The sequence below is a fragment of the Nerophis ophidion genome, linkage group LG19, assembly GCF_033978795.1.
Source record: "Nerophis ophidion isolate RoL-2023_Sa linkage group LG19, RoL_Noph_v1.0, whole genome shotgun sequence".
Taxonomy (NCBI): Eukaryota; Metazoa; Chordata; class Actinopteri; order Syngnathiformes; family Syngnathidae; genus Nerophis; species Nerophis ophidion.
Window position 1 is genome coordinate 21,703,750 of NC_084629.1, and position 22,578 is coordinate 21,726,327.

At 42.8% G+C, this 22,578-nt stretch overlaps 1 protein-coding gene and 1 pseudogene across 1 annotated transcript; one reads left to right on the forward strand and one right to left on the reverse strand.

The window, feature by feature from the left end:
- Nucleotides 1-2,441: 2,441 nt before the first annotated feature.
- LOC133537768 (glyoxylate/hydroxypyruvate reductase B-like) lies at nucleotides 2,442-22,357 on the reverse strand. Its single transcript, XM_061878851.1, has 6 exons — nucleotides 21,977-22,357; nucleotides 7,985-8,366; nucleotides 6,374-6,545; nucleotides 6,128-6,306; nucleotides 2,924-3,020; nucleotides 2,442-2,846 (listed from the first exon to the last, which is right to left on the reverse strand). Exons 2-6 carry the CDS (start codon nucleotides 8,361-8,363, stop codon nucleotides 2,690-2,692), a joined length of 984 nt encoding a protein of 327 aa, XP_061734835.1. The 5' UTR covers nucleotides 8,364-8,366; nucleotides 21,977-22,357; the 3' UTR covers nucleotides 2,442-2,689.
- On the forward strand, nucleotides 14,470-17,704 carry LOC133537843 (uncharacterized; annotated as a pseudogene).
- Nucleotides 22,358-22,578: the final 221 nt, after the last annotated feature.

Consider the following 22,578-nt stretch of genomic DNA (forward strand, 5'->3'; position numbering starts at 1 on the left):
TTATTCTGGTTTTGGATCTGTTTTATATCACATCTTGTTAGCGTTTGTCTTAAATAAATAAATAAATGGGTTGTACTTGTATGGCGCTTTTCTACCTTCAAGGTACTCAAAGCGCTTTGACACTACTTCCACATTTACCCATTGACACACACATTCACACACTGATGGGGGAGCTGCCATGCAAGGCGCTAACCAGCACCCATCAGGAGCAAGGGTGAAGTGTCTTGCTCAGGAAACAACGGCCATGACGAGGTTGGTACTAAGTGGGAATTGAACCAAGGACCCTCGGGTTGCGCACGGCCACTCTTCCACTGCGCCACGCTGTCTTCCGTAGTTCCTGGTGGCACTTCCTGTTTTGTTCTGTTGTCATCACTACGCATTTGTGTCACCTGCCTTTTGTTTTTGATGCAGACCTGCCTCCTAATTACTGTCCGTATTTAAGCCTGCCTTTTTCGTTTACTCGGTCTCGCATTCTAGTTTCTGTTCCATTTAACAGGTGACGACGCTGATTGCTGATTCCCGATTGTGGTACAAGACTATTTTTGTACTTGTTAGCTTCCACGCTATTCCTTTGTTTATTCCCTAGCTTACATGCTAGCACCTTTAGTTCCTTCTAGCTCCCATGCTAGTTCTGTTTGTTTTGTCTTTAGTGCCTTGTGCAAGTGTTTCTGTTCTTAGTTTTTTTTGTTAGTGTAAATCAATCTTCATTTCCTACCTTCACGCTGCGTCCATATCCGACTGCATCCTTGAGAGAACAAACCCGCACCACGATGCCAGCCAACCGTCACAGAAATTTTTGGAAAGTCAAGACAGCCATGACATTATGTCCTTCACAAGTGTATGTGAACTTTTTACCACAACTGTAAGTTTTGACCATGACTGTACGTATGTATATATAGCCCTGCGATGAGGTGGCAACTTGTTTAGTGTGTATCCCACCTACTGCCCGAATGCAGCTGAGATAGGCTACAGCAGGGGTCCCCCGCATTGGGTTAAAACAATTTGTCCGGGGGCCCGGCTGTATATATATATATATATATATATATATATATATATATATATATATATATATATATATATATATATATATATATATATATATATATATATATATATTAACATGCACACACATACACAAGTCTCCAAAACGTTAACCACCATGTTGCAACAATAAAAAACATCTATCCATCCATCCATCCATTTACTACCACTTGTCCCTTTTGGGGTCGCGGGGGGTCGCTGGAGCCTATCTAAGCTGCATTTGGGCGGAAGGCGCGTACACCCTGAACAAGTCGCCACCTCATCGCAGGGCCAACACAGATAGACAGACAACATTCACACTCACATTCACACACTAGGGCCAATTTAGTGTTGCCAATCAACCTATCCCCAGGTGCATGTCTTTGGAAGTGGGAGGAAGCCGGAGTACCCGGAGGGAACCCACACAGTCACGGGGAGAACATGCAAACTCCACACAGAAAGATCCGGAGCCCGAGATTGAACCCTGACTGCTCAGGACCTTCGTATTGTGAGGCAGATCCACCAACCCCTCTACCATCGTGCTGCCCCAACAAACAACAGAAAATATAAAAAGTGGTACTGTTTTTATAGTATATATATATACATATATATAAATATATATATATATATATATATATATATATATATATATATAAATATATATATATATATATATATATATATTTATCTATATTCCTCACGCACTAATTGCCTGAAAGAGCCGATGATGTCAAGTTATCGATGGGAAAATGCATTTTTTGACAATCGGGTTTGCCTGAGCGGCTCTAAGAGTAAAATGGATTAGAAAGGACATATTTTAAAAAAAATTAAATTAAAAAAATAAAATTATATTATTTATTTATTTTTTAACTTGGGACTTCCCGCGGGTTATTGTTAGGGGACTCCTGGGCTACAGCAACCCCAAAAGGGACAAGCGGATCTTTCTGTGTGGAGTTTGCATGTTCTCCCCTTGACTGCGTGGGTTCCCTCCGGGTACTCCGGCTTCCTCCCACCTCCAAATACATGCACCTGGGGATAGGTTGATTGGCAACACGAAATTGGCCCTAGTGAGTGAATGTGAGTGTGAATGTTGTCTGTCTATTTGTGTTGGCCCTGCGATGAGGTGGCGACTTGTCCAGGGTGTACCCTGCCTTCCACCCGAATGGAGCTGTGATAGGCTCCAGCACCCCTTGTCACCCCGATGGGGACAAGTGGTAGAAAATAGATGGATGGATATATATATATATATATATATATATATATATATATATATATATATATACACATAGAGTTTGTTCAGCTCCAGTTTCAAATAAATGTAATTTTCCGTCAGTTATTTAGTGGTTTAAGCTTTAAAGGTTTCACGTGGCCTAAACAGGTGATGAAGGCTTTGTGAATTGAGTTCAAGCTTACAAACTGGCAATGCTAGTTTTTAATCTCTTGATAGCAGCGTTCTTTGAGATGAAAGAACCACAATTGCCGCTGCTTTAGGACAAATGTATGAAATATTAGAAATATTATCTCTCTGTCTGATAAACGCTGCGGTGAGATTGCTCTGATGTTGCTCATATTAGTTTTGTGTCAGGGGATTGTTGAGATTGCACGCAATATCCGAGGGGGCGGTAATTTCCACTTTTATTTTGTAATATGAGAGTGCGGCACGCTTTAGTCACTTGATGGCGACTTCATTGGGAAGGGGAAGGCCTTTTACTGCAGCCACAGCGTTTTGCAGCATGCAGCCGACAATCCTCTTTGCGGTGGCCACCGTGTTGATGCCAATGTGGGGCGTGATGAGCACGTTAGGAAGCCCCAGCAGAGGATGGTCCCTGCAGGGGAGGGAAGAAAAAAATCATAAAGCCGTCCTTCCTTTTCTGTGGCTTTATTGAGGTGAGCTGGGCTTGACCTGGGTAAGGGTTCTGGATGAGTCACATCTATGGCAGCGGCACGAATGCTTCCCGTCTGGAGTGCTCGGACTAAAGCATCCTGGTCCACGACTTGACCTGAGAAGAATCCGAGTTCAAGGGGAACTGCACTTTTTATTTGAATTGTGCCTATCGTTCACAGTCATTATGAAAGACAAGAAGACAAAATTTTTTGCATTCTAACATGTAAAAATCGGGCTCGTTCTAGGTGGCGAGCAATGCAGCTACTGGCAGCAATCTATTCTATCTTTAAATGACTTTAAAAATGCATTCAAAAACCATCAACAATACTTCATTTATGTTCTGTAACCTGTATAATAACATAGCTGTAGCAACATTGTTATTGTAAGAGTGAACACTGAGGAACTCTTTCTAGCGTACCAACACACAGTATTACTCATAAAACATAGCTACGGAAAGAGATACGCTAGCTTCTACATTAGCACGAAACCTGTTTGAGTTTGTAATGCACAGCATAATGTAACAGGACATCAATCTGTACTGAGTGAAAAACATGAATAATCAAATTACAGTATTATTTCATGCTTTGTTTCTACACAGCTAGCCAGACAGCGTATGATGTACTGTAGTTTTAATAACACGCATGACGCGCTACATGTATCGTAATAAATATTAAAGTGACTCGCTGGTGGGTTACTTTTTTCCGGTTGATTTGGGTAAGCACTGCATTTCTATCGAAATAGCATGGCTTCAAATTTTCAGCTTCGAGTCACTTTCACCTCACTCTCTTGGCTCTGTCTGCTCCAACGTCTCGCTCTTCCTTCGTGCTCTCTTCTAGAATCTGTAGTTCATCCTCAGTATATTCAGCTTCAAAAGTATAAGGTTGTGAATCCTCATTTGTCCCAAAATAGTCGCCTTCATTGTCCGTTACCAAGTCTGCCATGATTATAACACACACGCCTTTGTTTCTGGAAGTAAGAAGACAAGTTGCTGGACGTGTGTTGCTATGTAAACAGAAATCAATGCGCCGAAGAGTTAGTTCTATCAATGATTTAAAATGATCAAAATAGGGTAAACATTGTACATATTACATATTGTTACAAAGGTGTCTGTCACTACATTATATATATATATATATATATATATATATATATATATATATATATATATATATATATATATATATATTTATCTCCATTTATCCATCCATTTTCTACCGCTTATTCCCTTCTTTGGGGTCGCGAGGGGGCGCTGGTGCCTATCTCAGCTACAATCGGGCTGAAGGCAGGGTACACCCTGAACAAGACGCCACCTCATCACAGGGCCAACACAGAGAGACAGACAACATTCCCATTCACATTCACACACTAGGGCCAATTTAGTGCTGCCAATCAACTTATCCACAGGTGCATGTCTTTGGAAGTGGAAGGAAGCCGGAGTACCCGGAGGGAACCCACGCATTCACGAGGAGGACATGCAAACTCCACACAGAAAGAACCCGAGCCTGGGATTGGACCCCAGACTACTCAGGACCTTCGTATTGTGAGGCAGACGCACTAACCCCTCTTCCACCGTGAAGCCTTATGTAACATATATCCACAGTTTTGTAACACTTACTGTTACTCTACTTTGTTGTTTAGGAATTGTGATTGTTGTTCTTGTGTGTAGTAAAGTGAAAGCAGAGAATAACCTTTATACTGCAACATTTTTCATGTTAATTAAATATAGTACATTTTTTGCACAATAAAATAATCCTTATGAACTAATAAGGGGAAATTCACCCCAAAAATATATATATATGTATATATTAGGGCTGCAAATCTTTAGGTGTCCCACGATTCGATTCAATATCGATTCTTGGGGTTGCGATTCAATTATAAATTGATTTTTTCAATTCAACACTATTCTCGATTCAAAAACGATTTTTTTCCGATTTAAAAGGATTCTCTATTCATTTAATACATAGGATTTCAGCAGGATCTACCCCAGTCTGCTGACATGTAAGCAGAGTAGTAGATTTTTTTAAAAAGCTTTTATAATTGTAAAGGACAATGTTTTATCAACTGACTGCAATAATGTAAACTTGTTTTAACTATTTAACAAACCAAAAATATGACTTATTTTATCTTTGTGAAAACATTGGACACAGTGTGTTGTCAAGCTTATGAGATGCGATGCAAGTGTAAGCCACTGTGACACCCTTGTTCTTTTTTTTATTTTTATAAATGTCTAATGATAATGTCAATGAGGGATTTTTGATCACTGCTATGTTGAAATTATAACTAATATTGATACTGTTGTTGATAATATTCATTTTTGTTTGTCCTACTTTTGGTTTGTTCTGTGTTGTTTGTGTCTCCTCTCAATTGCTCTGTTTATTGCAGTTCTGAGTGTTGCTGGGTCAGGTTTGGTTTTGGAATTGGATTGCATTGTTATGGTATTGCTGTGTATTGTTTTGTTGGATTGATTAAAAAAAAATGTTAATAAATAAAAAATCTATTTTTTTTAAATGAGAATCTATTCTGAATCGCACAACGTGAGAATTGCAATTCAAATTCGAATTGATTTTTTCCCACACCCCTAATATATATATTTATATACTTGCAGTGTGTATATTGTACATAGTACATATTGTTATGAAGGTGTCTGTTACTACATTATATACAATATGTACTTGCAGTGTGTATATTGTACACATTACATATTGTTATGAAGATATATGTTACAACATTAGATATATACTTGCAGTGTGTATATTACATATTGTTATGAAGGTGTCTGTTACTACATTATATATATATACTTGCAGTGTGTAAATTGTACATATTACATATTGTTAAGGTGTTTTTTACTACATTATTATATATACTTGCAGTGTGTATATTACATATTGTTATGAAGGTGTATGTTACTAAATTATATATATACTCGCAGTGTGTATATTGTACATATGACATTTTGTTATGAAGGTGTCCGTTTCTACATTATATAGTATATACTTGCAGTGTGTATATAAAATGTTGATTGAGGTCTTTGGAGGCTACAACGTTGACTCCTATTAGCCGAATCTCTCAAGCGTTATTTATCATCTTCAAAATAAATGTTTTTAAATTGTGTTCTTGTCCCTCATAATGATTGTGAACAATAGGCAAAATTCCCAAAAAAGTGCAGTTCCCCTTTAAAGCCAGGTGGGAAGAAGAGGCTTTGTGGAGTGGCGCTCGCACCTCGGCTGACGTTGATCAGCGTGGCCGAAGGCTTCATGAGCGCCAACTCTCCTTGGCCGACTAGGCCCTCGGTGTCAGAGGTCAACTTGACTGCGATCAGGACGAAGTCCGACCTCCTCAGCAGGTCGCTCAGGCTTTGGCAGTAATTGGCGCCGACGGCGCGCTCGTCCTCAGCGCTCCTAAAATGCCGCATCATCGATAAATCAACCTGCTCGTGAGTCCAACATGTCCTCTCAGCGTTTTTACCTTCTGCTTCTGTTGTGGTAGAAAATCTTCATTTCAAAGCCTTTGCATCTCTGAGCGATCTTGTAGCCGAGCTCGCCCATTCCGATGATTCCCAGAGTCGACCCCGTCACTTCAACTCCCATGAGGCTTTGGGTCATGCGGACCGTGCACGGGTCGACGGAAATTTGGTGACCTACAGTTGGGGAAAAACAAGCATGTTCATATACATATATACACACATATATATATATATATTTATATAGATGTGTATATGTACATGTATATATATATATATACACACATTTATATATATATATATATATATATATGTGTATATATATATAAATATATATATATATATGTATGTATGTATATATATACATTTTTATATATATATGTGTATATATTATATATGTATACATATAAGTATATATATACATACATACACACATATATATATATATATGTGAGTGTGTGTGTGTATATATATATATCATAATAAGAAAATTTGAAAGGTATGGAATCAGAGGGTTTGTTTTGAACTGGGTAAGAAGCGAGAGGAAGCGATACGTGAAGATAGGTGAACACAGATCTACAAAGCTAAAAATATCATGTGACGTACCTCAGGGATGAAAACCAGGACCAAAATTGTTCACCTTTACATAAACATTTGTAAAGTTACAAAAGACTTAGTATTACTGTATTTGCAAATGTTTTCAGGAGAGAACACACAGAAGCTCAAACAAATAATACCAGAGGAATTAACCAAATTGAAAAGATGGTTTGACAAAAACAGACTCTCTTTGAATCACAGTGAAACTAAAATAATGTTACTTGGTAACAGTAGACGGAAACGTCAAATATACACAAATAGACTGTGTAGATATTGAAAGCGTAAATAAAATCAAATATAAATAACTACTAATAACTACAAAAGTACACTTATTTACTAACGGTGCTACAAAAAGGATAAATTATAATAATACATAATGTTGGATATAGAGATAATACAAACTGTTTATGTATTTATTTCTAATGTATTTATTTACTGTTCTGTTACAAACAGAGAACAAAGAAATGGGATAAAATTGCTATGATATGAGAAGGGGTAGGATTGAATAAGCTCTCCTTCATCCTACTCCTTTTCGGACGTGCTGTAATAAAACAACTGGAAATATGGGATGCAGGACATTGTATCGTATGCATGTTCGAAATGAACTGAACATATTAAAGTACCCACACATTGTCACACGTTTGTAAACATTAATGTGTGTGTGTGTGTGTATATATATACATATGTATATGTATATATGTATGTATGTATGTATTTATATATGTATGTTTGTATTTATATATGTGTGTCAAAAAACCATCAATCTGTCGATCCTTTCTGTGTCCGGGCCAGGTAAGGTTCCCCGTGTTGAGTCAAATTAAGCCACATACATACACACATATACATACATACATACATACATACATATATATATATATATATATATATATATATATATATATATATATATATATATATATATATATATATATATATATATATATATCAAGAACTTATATAAATCAACAGTAATCATTTGCGATTGTGACCTGATGTGATTCTGTGACTAACGTTCTCACCTCGGAGGATGTTTCTGGCGGAGGCCAGCAGCAGACCCATGGCTAAGTCGGCGGTGGCGTCGCTGACCACGCCGGGCGTGTTGGACACCTTCACCCCTAGGCTGTTGATGCCGCGCACGTCCAGGTGGTCCACGCCCACTCCGCCGCTTACGACCGCCTTGAGGGAGGGCAGCGACCTGAGCAGGCCGAGCTCCGCCTCTGGGTAGTACTTCCACATGAGCAGGACCTGGATCCTGGCAGCGTACAGCTGCGGGTTCTGAAGAAAGTCCTCGAAAGAGACGATGTGGAAGTGTTGACGAATCATGTCAGCCATCTCCTCCAGTAGGCCGAATTCGCCACCCACCTCCGACACCAATGCCCACGGTCGCTCCTCCGCCATCAGCTGCCGACAGATGATGCAACATCTTTTTATTGCAGTCAACAATTAGGGACATGGCCGCACCTGGTTAATTTGGGGCCGCAAGCAGAATTTCATTTGGAGCCCCCTTTATTAAATTTTTTTTTTTTAACTTAATGTTGAGTGCTATTGACAACAAAATCAACACAATATTCAAACTCGTTATCTTTTCTTTTTTATACATTTTTGGATCAAAACAAAGTCAATAGTACACAATACTTTAACCAAAGCAACATATACTGTGTTTTTTCCTCAAAGTGTGACGCTTCGGTGGCATTGTGGCGGTGTTTGCGTTCTCTTGTGGGTGCAGCGAAGATGGAGACAGCGTAAAGGTAGGAACAAAAATGTATTTATCCTATAAAACAATCTAGAAACAAAGACACTTGCGCAGAGGCACTACCAAAAACCAACAGAACTAGCGTGGGAGCTAGAAGGAACAAAAAGCGCTAGCGTTGAAGCTAGGGACATAAACCAAACAGGAATAGCATGGAAGCTAACAAGTAACAAAAGTAGTTTTTTACCATAATGCAGGACGAGCGGCGTCAACTGTTGCGTGGGAGCAAACAAGAGTCCAAGAACGAATGTAAATTAAAGGCGGTCTTAAATAGAAGACATAATCAACATAACGGGTGCGTGACGACAACCAAGAGACAGGTGACACAAAATGGGTAACTATGACAATGGAACAAAACCAGGAAGTGCCACCGGGAACTAAGGACGTCAAATAACACAACAGGGTGATAATAAAACAGAACAAAAACAGAATATGACATGGTCCAAGACGTGGACAATGACACAAAGTCCTTCTGTGTCCAGGGAACTATTCCCTGAGTTTGTAAACATTTGGGAAAAACCACTAAGAGGGGATTTTTTGAAAACCGCTCTAGTATTTATCTTATACTGATACGAGCCCTTGGTATCGACACTACAGATATGTAGATCAATCCGCCATCCCCTTTTACGTGTATGCCTGGCCAAGCGATACTGATCATTCTGGTATCGCTTCAATACCAACTAAATACATGGCTGATATTGCTGGTACCAATACCGATTCCAAAATAGTACTTTTTACTTGAAACGTAACTGGTCAAATATTTTTGTGAATTTCCCTCTAGTTAGTTCATAAAGATTATTTTATTGTGCAAAAAACGAATTATATTCAATTAACATAAAAAATGTTGCAGTACAAAGGTTATTCCCTGCTTTCATTTTACTACACACAATAACAAAAATAACAATTCCTAAACAACAAAGTAAAGTAACAGTAAGTGTTACAAAACTGTAGATATATGTTTGACGGCTTTTGATGTTGTTCAGTGCCAGCTGATTCAACTGAGACTAGTGCTAAATGCAAAGAAATCTAAGGTGATGTTATTCTCAAATGGGAAACGACTGCCATTGAACATTTCAAAAATATCACCTGTTCATCAGGTTGAACTGGAAATGGTCAGTTAAGTACTTAAGGTTTGTTATTGACGAGATTTTGTCTTTTGAATCACATAAAAACTGAAAAGTTTAAATTTAATTGTGAGTTTTCTTTAGAAACTAGTCCGGTTTTTCCTTACTAGTTAGGGAACGTTCAATTCTGACCACTTCTATGCCTTTTCTAGACTATGCAGACTTGCTTTCTACGAATACACCCACCACTTATTTGAAAAAACTGTACAGAGTATATCACTGCACCTTAAGTTTTATTACTGGTTGTGGCGACCTTGTCCACCATTGCACTTTATATGCAAAGGCAAACTGTCCGTCTTTGTCAGTACGCAGATTTTCTCAATGGAAGTTTTTTTTTTAATGTATAAATCACTTCTTGGTCTGGTACCTGTTTAGTTATTTTATTTATGTGAGGGACTCCAGTCGCTACAGTTTGAGGTCACAGGACATCCTTAGCTTGTACTCAATTAAGAGTACTGTTACTTTAGAATGATGTGACTCAAGTGAAAGTAAAAAGTAGTCATCAAAATGATGACTTGAGTTGGAGTAATAAGTAAGCATTCTGTGAAAAAACTACTTGGGGATTGAATAAATTCTGATTTATTTCCTAGTTATTTTTCAATGGTTCTTGGAATAAACTTGTAGTTGGTGTGCGTGCGTGCGTGCGTGTGTGCGTGCGTGCGTGCGTGCGCGTGTGTGTGTGTGTGTGTGTGTGTGTGTGTGTGTGTGTGTGTGTGTGTGTGTGTGTGTGTGTGTGTGTGTGTGTGTGTGTGTGTGTGTGTGTGTGTGTGTGTGTGTGTGTGTGTGTAAAACATAAAATCTATTAACAATTTACTGCAAAATATTTTCTCTAGTTGGAAGTAGAATTCCTGTGGGCTGAAATGTGAACATTTGTACTAAAACACAGTATAAATGTTCTTTTTGCTAGTTTGAAAGTAATCATTGTAGATTTTTTTTTGCCGCCTGTCATGTCACCTTTTACAGTCAGTACATTTTTCTATGTACTAAATTTATTTGATTTGTCAAATAATTCAGTGTCTTCTATTTTCACATGTTCATGTGAAGTTGTAGTTTCCATGCTCTTACTGCAGTGGTTCTTAACCTGGGTTCGATCGAACCTTAGGGGTTGGCCTCAGGGGTTCGGCAGAGCCTCGCCGCAGAGGTCAAGACACACCTGACTTATAGTGTAAATAAAAACTTCTCCCTATCGATGTATTATGTATACGGCAACCGCTAATTAGCAGGTGTGTAATTTGTTGTGAGTTCATGCTTGAACAAGTAAAAAAACATAACTTTTTCTTGAATTTGAAAAAAAAAACATTTTATTTTTCACTAAAGAAGGGTTCGGTGAATGTGCATATGAAACTGGTGGGGTTCGGTACAGGGGCGGTTCTAGGCATGCTTATATGAGGGGGCAGTCAGAAATGTGAAGGGGGCATCATGTGTACACATCATGCTCCAGCACTTTTTTTTTAGTGCTTATAGTAACGATGCTTTCTTCATTGAAATGGGTCTTTAGCTATGTGTCCAACCCCAACCTGGAGTAGTGGATTGCACTTTGTCAGGCCTCTACCTTCAGACCTGTCCAACTTGGGTGTCCCACCTGAAGAGTAAGCTCCTGCTGGTATAGCTGTTACGATCACTGAGGCACGCAAACCCCCTGACCACAATAAGGTGGCAATCCCTCATGGGGGGAAACTGAAAAATAAAAATAAAAATAAATGAATAAAATAAAATAAAACATCCTTCGTCCAGATTTTATCAACCAACAACATAACATGTATCCTAACTGGATGGCCTAACTCTCAAATAAATTTTGACCCAAAGTAGGACTTCACACACTACAGTCAATATTTACAAAACTGAAAGGTAGTCTGATGAATAATGATAAAAAATAATCTCAAACTATCATTGCTACTACTACAACAAGGAGCAGGACTAGACTTTTTAAATGCTCTGAAAAATGGATGCATTACAGAGCATTAACTTTCTCTTTGTGAGCTGGAAGCTGGAGCAGAAAATAAGTAAGCTTGAACAACAACAGAAAAAAACCCCTGTGATTACGTAAAGAAAAACAACAACAGTACAGGACTACAGCCTGGGGCGGGTCTTTACGTAGGGGTCTGTCAGACACAGGTCACTTGTCTTCAGTTTGTCACATGCAGTGGACGTGGGCCCTCATCTGGGCACAACATTCATTCACTCCAATGTATGTGTGTTGCCCACTTGCTTGTAAATTGATGAAAACGGCAGTGTTTTTGTTTTTAGGTGTATTGGTCGTATCAAATGAAACTTATAATTTGTTTATTACAAAATGTAGATTGAAACATTAAAGGTTGACTATGTAGAATTACAAGAAAAACAACAGAAAAAGAATTCCAGCAGTCGATTGCCAGACCGTTGCTAAGCAAAACGGGCCGTTGCTAGTGACTCCGCTCTGAACAGAGGACAGCAGAGGAAGACTGCTAAGCAGGATATATACCTTATGTTTCATTTTTACCCTCATTAACAGCATCATAAATGACTTGTAGCTTGTTACAGGGACAGTGGAGGCTCTCTGCCTTCCAAACCATTGCTGCTCAGAGTCTCCGCTGTCACTGCTCTCGTCAAGTTGTAAAAAAAAAAAAAAAAAAAAAGGAACTCCGTACCACCGAAAGTCCGCAACGATAAACGTGTTTATGACAGATAAGACTACACAAATACACCCACCCTAACAAGTATATGATAAATGTAGACAACTTTTCCTTTCATTTTACTTTCATACTGCAACAGTGATTGGATGTTTACTGAGGGCTGAGGGGTGTGTGCGGGTGTGTGTCTGCTGCTCAGCCTGTGGAATGTTGAATACACGCACAGCGGAGGGAGGAATGAGAGGGAAGCCGACACTACTATATCGTGTGTGTCCCTTTTTCGGCGGATTTTTCCGCAAGTGCAGATCATTTTGTCAACTTGTAATGTAGTAATTTTGTGAGTTTATTAAAATTTGCTTTCTCAAATTTTGATTTGAGGGGGCAAGACATTTATTTAAGGGGGCTCTGCCCCCTCTTGCCCCTGCGTAGAGCCGGCCATGGTTCGGTACCTCCAACAAGGTTAAGAACCACTGTCTTACTGTAACTCTAATGTGACTGATGGCCAGACGCAGTGTGCCTCTCGTACACTAGGGGGCGACTGTGGTCATTTAAGCTTATTTAGCTATGTTTGATGTAAATACAATAGAAGAAAATAATGCTATATGCTAACAAGCTAGCGCTTTATGACTCTAAAGCCACGGATCTAACAGGTAAATTCAACTTCCAACTGCTTTTTGGTGTTGTTGGTAATTTTTTAATGCGTTTAATTGACACGTGTGGTTTTAGGATAATCAAAGACATACAGAACCATCGATTTGTTTTAGTCAATTGTCTTAGGAGGTTTCTGTTTAGCAGTTGTCTCAAACAGCCAAGATGTATAATTAAAGTGTCTTCTTTGGGAACATTCTGACACTTAATAAACAAGTACGTTTCTATTTTATCATATACTTTTACAGAGGAGGGCCACCTTGGAGCACATCCTGAGTTGTTGCCCAAAGGCACTAGGGGAGGGGCGGTATCGCTGGCGCCACGACCAAGTTTTAAAAGCCCTGGCGGATTCTATCTGCGCAGCGATACTTAACAGCAAGTCCCAGGCCGCCCCGAAGGAGTCAATCACCTTCATCAGAGCAGGACAGAAGGCAAACCGCAAGCCCAACTTCTCAGGAGGGCTCCTCGCCACCGCTCGTGACTGGCAGCTCCATGTTGACTTGGGAAGGCAACTGTAGTTCCCGGCCAACATCGCTACCACGTCACTCCGCCCAGACATGGTGTTAACATCGGAGTCAACCAAGCAAGTGGTGCTACTGGAGCTGACTGTCCCTTGGGAGGAGCGGATTGACGAAGCAAATGAGCGAAAGAGGTCCAAATACGCTGAGCTCACTGCAGAGTGTCGGAGTAACGGCTGGAGAGCCCGCTGCGAACCAGTCGAAATTGGGTGCAGGGGTTTTGCTGGTCACTCACTACAGCGTGTGTTCAGAATACTTGGCATTAGAGGACTGCAATCTAGAAAAGCCACCAAGAACATCCTTGAGGCCGCAGAAAAAGCCTCCCGGTGGCTGTGGATCCGTAGGGGGGATCCGTGGTGCGCTACTTGGACACAGGCCGGGGTCTGATCACCCCCGGCCTGGTCGCCCGGCCGAGGGTGTCTGATGATTAAAGACCCGAAACACCCTATGACCCCGGGTTTATCACTGATGACGTGTCCAAGCATCACCGTGAGGTGTATTCAAGTTCTATCACATCTGGCTGAGCCAGTGACCTCCAAGAAAGGCTGGATGACGTCCACGAAAAGAGTGGTGACAACTGGAGAGACAGTCGACAGCCCGGAAAGACGGCAACCGGGGTAGGGAAGGCCAGCTCCCTGACCTACAGCTCCCGCGAGGGGGCACCCAAATCTTGCTACGAAGAACCCTACAGGAAAATACCCCCAGGGATGCCCGAGAGGGGGGTAGGATGAGCATCCCAACCGGACGGATTTACTGGTTATGACCCAAGCAAATGGACAACGGATTACGAGCGCAGTCTGCATATGCGGCAAGGTCTGCAAAAACTCGAGAGGTCTGAAGATCCACCAGACTAAGATGGCCTGCCTTGGGAGGGAACAAGTGAAGCGACGCTCAGAAACGGCAGCCGATGCAACAGTTCCTGTTGTGCCTGCTGCAGAACCTGGTCAGACGGAGGAGGAGCCAGGTCCGGAGTCTACCCACAGTACCCGGAACCTCCAAGCAACACGTTTCCCCCCACCAAGCAGAAAATCGGAACACCGCCGGGTTAAGTGGCCTGTCGCTAATAGCCAGGAGTGGACCAAGCTGGATGAGGACGTAGATGAAGCCCTGGAATCCATTTCGAAGGGTGACGCTGACCAGAAACTCCAAACCATGTGCTCCCTCATAATGAGCATAGGAGGTGAGCGTTTTGGAGTGGAACAGAAGCAAGGAGCAGCTATAAACCCGGCAAAACTCAATCGGCGGGAAGTCAAGATAAGCGGGTTGAGGCAAGAACTCAAATCCTTGAGACGTCAGTTTAAGGCAGCCAACGAAGAGGAGAGACCTCCTCTGTCGGAACTCACTAACATCGTAAGAAAGAAGCTCATCACGTTGAGGAGGGCCGAATGTCACCGAAGGAGGGGAAAGGAAAGGGCACGGAAGCGAAGCGCCTTCATTGGCAACCCCTTCACCTTCACTAAGAGGCTTTTGGGCCAGAAGCGAAGTGGTCACCTCGCTTGCCCTGTAGAAGAGATTGACCATCATCTCAATGCCACCTTCAGTGATGTTTCAAGAGATCTAGAGCTTGGCCATTCTGAGGCACTGGTGACTCCAGCAGATCCAGTGTCCTAATTCAACAGTGACGAACCCACCCTGGCAGAGGTAAAGGAAGTTGTGAAAGCTGCAAGATCTGGTTCGGTTCCCGGCCCCAGCGGTGTCCCTTACAAGGTCTACAAGCAGTGTCCACGGCTCCTCAAGCATCTGTGGAAGATCTTGAAGGTGATTTGGCGGAGAGGGAAAGTCTCCGCCCAGTGGAGATATGCGGAAGGCGTCTGGATCCCGAAGGAAGAGAACTCCAGCAACATCGAGCAGTTTCGTATAATCTCGCTGCTCACCGTTGAGAGCAAGATATTCTTTAAGATCCTGTCCCAACGACTAACCGAGTTCCTCTTGAAGAACGCCTACATAGACACCTCTGTCCAGAAGGGGGGAGTACCTGGAGTGCCTGGGTGCCTGGAGCATACAGGAGTAGTGACGCAGTTGATCCGGGAGGCAAGGGAGAGCAAAGGAGATTTGGCAACTCTCTGGCTTGACTTAACCAACGCCTATGGATCAATCCCGCACAAACTTGTTGAAACAGCACTGACAAGACACCATGTTCCTGGGAAGATCTGCAACCTTATCATGGACTACTACCACAACTTCTACGCAAGAGTCTCCTCAAGCCACGTAACATCTGCCTGGCACCGCCTGGAGAAGGGCATAATCACTGGTTGTACAATCTCAGTGTCACTCTTCTCCTTGGCAATGAACATGATTGTCAAGTCTGCGGAGGTTGAATGCAGAGGGCCAAAATCAAGATCCGGGACCCGGCAGCCCCCCATAAGAGCTTTTATGGATGACTTGACAGTGATGACCACATCTGTGCCTGGGTGCAGGTGGCTCCTCTAGGGGCTTGAACGGCTCATCACATGGGCAAAGATGAGCTTCAAGCCAGCAAAGTCCAGGTCTCTGGTACTAAAGAAAGGTAAAGTGGCCGACCATTTCCGCTTTACAGTTGGGGGGGTCCTTGATTCCAACGGTGACCGAAAGACCTGTAAAGAGCCTGGGCAAGATCTTTCATAGCTCCCTGAAGGACGCAGAGGCTTTGCGGCAGACAAAGAGCGACCTGACCTCATGGCTCACAGCCATTGACAAATCTGGTCTCCCAGGAAAGTTCAAAGCCTGGATGTACCAACACGGAGTCTTGCCTAGAATACTCTGGCCTCTGTTAATCTACGAGGTACCAATGACGACGGTTGTGGTACTAGAGAAGACCATCAGTCAGTTCCTAAGGAGATGGCTGGGGCTCCCTCGGTCCTTAAGCAGCATTGCTCTTTATGGCCATTCCACCAAGTTGCAGCTCCCTCTCAGGGGATTGTTGGAAGAATTCAAGGTCACCCGCTCCAGAGAGGTAATGATGTACAGGGACTCCGCAGATGTCAAGGTCGCTTCGGCAGGAATCATTGTTAAGACCGGGAGGAAGTGGCAGGCACAAGAAGCCGTAAGCAGAGCAGAGGCGCGGCTGAGGCACAAAACCTTGCTGGGTACTGTGGCAAGGGGGAGGGCAGGCCTCGGCAGCTTTCCAAAACCACGCTTTGACCAGGCCCGTGGCAAGGAGAAGCGCCAACTGGTCCAAGAGGAGATCCGTGCAGAGGTGGAGGAAGAACGTTGCTGCCGGATGGTCGGCATGTCCAAACAAGGGGCGTGGACAAGGTGGGAGCATGCAGAACCTCGAAAACTCACCTGGGCAGAGCTCTGGAGAGCTGAACCTCTACGCACAAAATTTCTCATCCAGTCTGTGTATGATGTCCTCCCATGCACCACCAACCTGCACACCTGGGGCCTAGCAGACACTCCGGAGTGCAAACTGTGCCAGAGGAGGGGCACCTTGGAGCACATCCTGAGTTGTTGCCCAAAGGCACTAGGGGAGGGGCGGTATCGCTGGCGCCACGACCAAGTTTTAAAAGCCCTGGCGGATTCTATCTGCGCAGCGATACTTAACAGCAAGTCCCAGGCCGCCCCGAAGGAGTCAATCACCTTCATCAGAGCAGGACAGAAGGCAAACCGCAAGCCCAACTTCTCAGGAGGGCTCCTCGCCACCGCTCGTGACTGGCAGCTCCATGTTGACTTGGGAAGGCAACTGAAGTTCCCGGCCAACATCGCTACCACGTCACTCCGCCCAGACATGGTGTTAACATCGGAGTCAACCAAGCAAGTGGTGCTACTGGAGCTGACTGTCCCTTGGGAGGAGCGGATTGACGAAGCAAATGAGCGAAAGAGGTCCAAATACGCTGAGCTCACTGCAGAGTGTCGGAGTAACGGCTGGAGAGCCCGCTGCGAACCAGTCGAAATTGGGTGCAGGGGTTTTGCTGGTCACTCACTACAGCGTGTGTTCAGAATCCTTGGCATTAGAGGACTGCAATCTAGAAAAGCCACCAAGAACATCCTTGAGGCCGCAGAAAAAGCCTCCCGGTGGCTGTGGATCCGTAGGGGGGATCCGTGGTGCGCTACTTGGACACAGGCCGGGGTCTGTCACCCCCGGCTGGGTCGCCCGGGCGAGGGTGTCTGATGATTAAAGACCCGAAACACCCTATGACCCCGGGTTTATCACTGATGACGTGTCCAAGCATCACCGTGAGGTGTATTCAAGTTCATCCATCATCCATTTTCTACCGCTTATTCCTTTTGTGGTCGTGGGAGGCCCTGGTGCCTATCTCAGCTACAATCGGGCGGAAGGCGTTTTACACCCTGGACAAGTTGCCAACACAGATAGTCAGACAACATTCACACTCACATTCACACACTAGGGCCAATTTAGTGTTGCCAATCAACCTATCCCCAGGTGCATGTCTTTGGAAGTGGGAGGAAGCCGGAGTACCTGGAGGGAACCCACGCAGTCACGGGGAGTACATGCAAACTCCACACAGAAAGATCCCTGACTTATTTCAGCTTCCTATAGCTGTACTTTGTGCTTGTTTGATGGTGAAATGGGATCCAACTATGGCGTCACATTAATGCCAAAAATCCAAGCGCATAAAAACTGTTATCGTGCACTGATTTTCCACTTCGATTTGTTATAAATGTCAGAGTGTTGTATGTATATGTATATTTAAGTAGTACATGTACCATTGACGGGCTTCACGGTGGAAGAGGAGTTAGTGCGTCTGCCTCACAATACGAAGGTCCTGCAGTCCTGGGTTCAAATCCAGCCTCGGAATCTTCCTGTGTGGAGTTTGCATGTCCTCCCCGTGAATGCGTGAGTTCCCTCCGGGTACTCCGGCTTCCTCCCACTTCCAAAGACATGCACCTGGGGATAGGTTGATTGGCAACACTAAATTGGCCCTAGTGTGTGAATGTGAGTGTGAATGTTGTCTGTCTATCTGTGTTGGCCCTACGATGAGGTAGCGACTTGTTCAGGGTGTACCCCGCCTTCCGCCCGATTGCAGCTAAGATAGGCACCAGCACCCCCCCCCCCCCCCCAAAGGGAATAAGCGGTAGAAATGGATGGATGGATGAAGATTATTATGATTATTATGCTGATAGTATATATTTGTACCATGAATTGATTAACGTGAACCCCAACTTAAACAAGTTGAAAAACTTATTTGGGTGTTAGTGGTCAATTGTCTGGAATATTTACTGTACTGTGCAATCTACTAATTAAAGTTTCAATCAATCTGATTAAAACACGGTCAAAAAGTATAAAATGTTTCAGTAACAATCATTTAAAAACAAGTACAATGCCCAACAAAATGGTTTTCTCCATCCTTAAAAATGGACTGTGTGCAAATTATACTCTGTTACATTTACTTTAGTTACTTTTTTGATCAATTGTACTCGTCAGAGTAGTTTTAATGCAACATACTTTTTACTTTACTGTTTTTGAGAAGGAAAAACGCCACTTTTACTCCATTGCATTGAGTTTAATTCCGATTGCTACATTTATATCACACTTGTTTGTAATTATCGATTATGGCTTGTAAAGACGTATTCTTATGTCAGCGACCCTGCTTCCGGCAGGCATAGTCACGTGACTCTGTTCCGCCAATCCAACTTAAGCAGCTGGATATGGCGTCACATTAGTGCCAAAAATCCAAGCGCATAAAAACTGTTATCGCGGGCTGATTCTCCACTTCGTACGCGCGTGCGTGTGGTGCCTTTGTGCGCGCGCAGCGCCTTTTTGCGTGCGCGCGGTGCTTAGGTGCTCACGCGCCGTGTTCGTTTTGGCACTTTGGGGGCGGGTATGCTTAGACGGCCCCTCCTTTCTGATTGGTCAGGCGAAAAAAGCTCAGGGCCAAACAGAAGTATAGCAGGGCTGGTAATCGTCAATATGTATCAAGATGATACAGCTCCTGTCCGAGTGTTGTATGTATATGTATATGAAGAATGTAATGTCTCATCTATTGAGAAAACCTCACATAGTTAATGAAGTTTCAAGATCAATATCTCTCTTTTCATCCACATACAACCAGTCTACAGATGTCAGTCAATGATGGAAATTTTATTTTCAAATATGTTTTCTTTCTTGTCTGTTTTAAAAAATATTTTTATTTATTTAATATTTGTATATGCAATGTGGACAAGACCAAGGAACTGGTCATCGACTTCAGGAAGAGTATGACCCCAGTGTAGCCCATCAAGATCCAGGGCCGGGAGGTGGCAGTGGTGGGGCAGTTTAAGTGCCTGGGTGTTCATTTGAACAGCAGACTGGACTGGAAGGACAACTGCAATGCTGTTTACAAGAAGGGAATGAGCAGACTCTTTTTCCTGAGGAAGCTTAGGTCCTTTAATGCAGTGGTCCCCAACCACCGGGCCGCAGAAGAATTTTTTATAAAAAAAGAAAATAATAATAATTTTTTAAATTTTTTTCATTTTTATTAAATCAACATAAAAAACACAATATACACTTACAAATCGTGCACCAACCACAGAAAACTCCCTTTTTCATGACAAAAACGTCCCTTTTTCATGACAAAGAAGAAAAAGAAAAAAAAAGGACAAAAAAAGGAAAAACAGTACGACTGTTGATTTTACGGTAAAATTCTCGCAGCTGAGTTGCCTTTTTTTTTTGTTAGTTTTGTATTGTAAAATCTATGCTTGTTGTTTTCGCAGGTAAGTACCATTAATGGAAAAGCAGTACTACTTTGAGTTTTACAGGAAAATTCTGCCGACAGAGCCAATTTTTTTTTACAGTAAAATGTAGATTGTGTTTTTCCAGTGCAGTATTCTTGTTGTGACAATTGTAATTGTAAAAACTTTACTGTTGTTTTTATGGTAAAATTCTTGTGACGGAGTTGCAAGGCTGCCCTTTGTCACCGATTCTGTTCATAACTTTTATGGACAGAATTTCTAGATGCAGTCAAGGCGTTGAGGGGTTCCGGTTTGGTGGCCGCGGGATTAGGTCTCTGCTTTTGGCAGATGATGTGGTCCTGATGGCTTCATCTGGCCGGGATCTTCAGCTCTCACTGGATCGGTTCGCAGCCGAGTGTGAAGCGACCGGAATGATAATCAGCACCTCCAACTCCGAGTCCATGGTTCTCGCCCGGAAAAGGGTGGAGTGCCATCTCCGGGTTGGAGAGGAGACCCTGCCCCAAGTGGAGGAGTTCAAGCACCTAGGAGTCTTGTTCATGAGTGGGGGAAGAGTGGATTGTGAGATCGACAGGCGGATCTGTGCGGCATCTTCAGTAATGCGGACGTTGTATTGATCCGTTGTGGTGCAGAAGGAGCTGAGCCGGAAGGCAAAACTCTCAATTTACCGGTCGATCTACGTTCCCATCCTCACCTATGGTCTTGAGCTTTGGGTCATGACCGAAAGGATAAGATCACGGGTGCAAGCGGCCGAAATGAGTTTCCTCCGCCGGGTGGCGGGGCTCTCCCTTAGAGATAGGGTGAGAAGCTCTGCCATCCGGGAGGAGCTCAAAGTAAAGCCGCTGCTCCTCCACATCGAGAGGAGCCAGATGAGGTGGCTCGGGCATCTCGTCCAACCGGTAGGAGGCCACGGGGAAGACCCAGGACACGTTGGGAAGACTATGTCTCCCGGCTGGCCTGGGAACGCCTCGGGATCCCCCGGGAAGAGCTAGACGAAACGGCTGGGGAGAGGGAAGTCCAGGCTTCCCTGCTTAGGCTACTGCCCCCGCGACCCGACCTCGGATAAGCAGAAGATGATGGATGGATGGATGGATGGATGGATGGATGAATGAATGGCGTTTGTATATGTTGATTTTACCATGAATTATTGTAAATGGAATAACTATTGTACTTTATTTTCTACAGTAAAATTCTAGTGAGGGGTAGCAGTTTTGTTTTTTCACTGTAAAATCTACAATTGTTGATTTTACCATGCATTACTGGTAATAGAATAATTGTTCTACCTGAACTTTTACGATAAAATTCTAGCGAGAGTTGCCAGTTTTGTTTTATACCGTGAAAAATTGGTCCCATACTTTTATTTAAAAATGATAATAAAATAAAATTAAATATATAGAACAAAAATGATTGTATTCAAAAGTTAAAGGAAAAAAACTGTTTTACTTTTATTTTTACGATAAAATTCTGGCAACTGAGCCAGCAGTTTTTTTACCTTGAGATTTGTTAATCACTCGTTCTGATAAAAATTCTGCTTAGAGTTCGACTTAACCATACAAGTGTCATGCTACATTTCCATGATACGTATTGTATATATACAGTACATAGATCCAGGATGCCCTGTACCACATGGTCGTAGTCTCCAGTTATTCAGTTTCTACTTTATTTCTGTAAAAGCAGCATTTTCCAGTGACAAAATATGTTCAGAATTGTATTTAATTTTTTTTAATTATTTTTTGGGGAAAATAAAACTCACCTTTGCTCGGGTGCAACTCCAAGTTGGACATTCTGTGTCAGCACTCGCAGTCCTCCTTTTCTCGGGCACAAGTTGGATATTAAACAAGATGGGTTAATGTGAAAACGGGCAAAGGGTTCAACAAGTAGAGCAGAAAAATAGAGCCTGAAAAGGCTGAGTGGGGCCGTGCACCGATTGGCTGATGTGTAAACCTAACTAGGAAGCAAACGTCTTCGTTGTTTGTTTACTGAGCCGGGGCTGAAAAGTCAACAAGCGCCTGGGTTTAATTGTCGTCTTGCAGCAGGATCGGAGAATTGCTCTCAAATCCGTCCTCCCGTCTGCTCGTCGGAGGATGTTTGTGGAGGAAAGAGTTGTCTCTGCTGCAGGAAATGTGATTCATCATTCAGTATTTACCGGAACAATATCTCTTGAATGTAAGGCCGCCCCTCCCCCTATGCACATCAGCCGCTTGAAACATACAGATAAATAAATAAACATTCCCTTCAGGGTGGGGGGAGGACTTTGTCCCCCAGAAGAATTTAACAACAAGTTTCAAACAGCCCCTTTATTGCAGTGCGTGGGGGGGGTGCACGTATCTTGACACATACAGATAAATAAAAGAT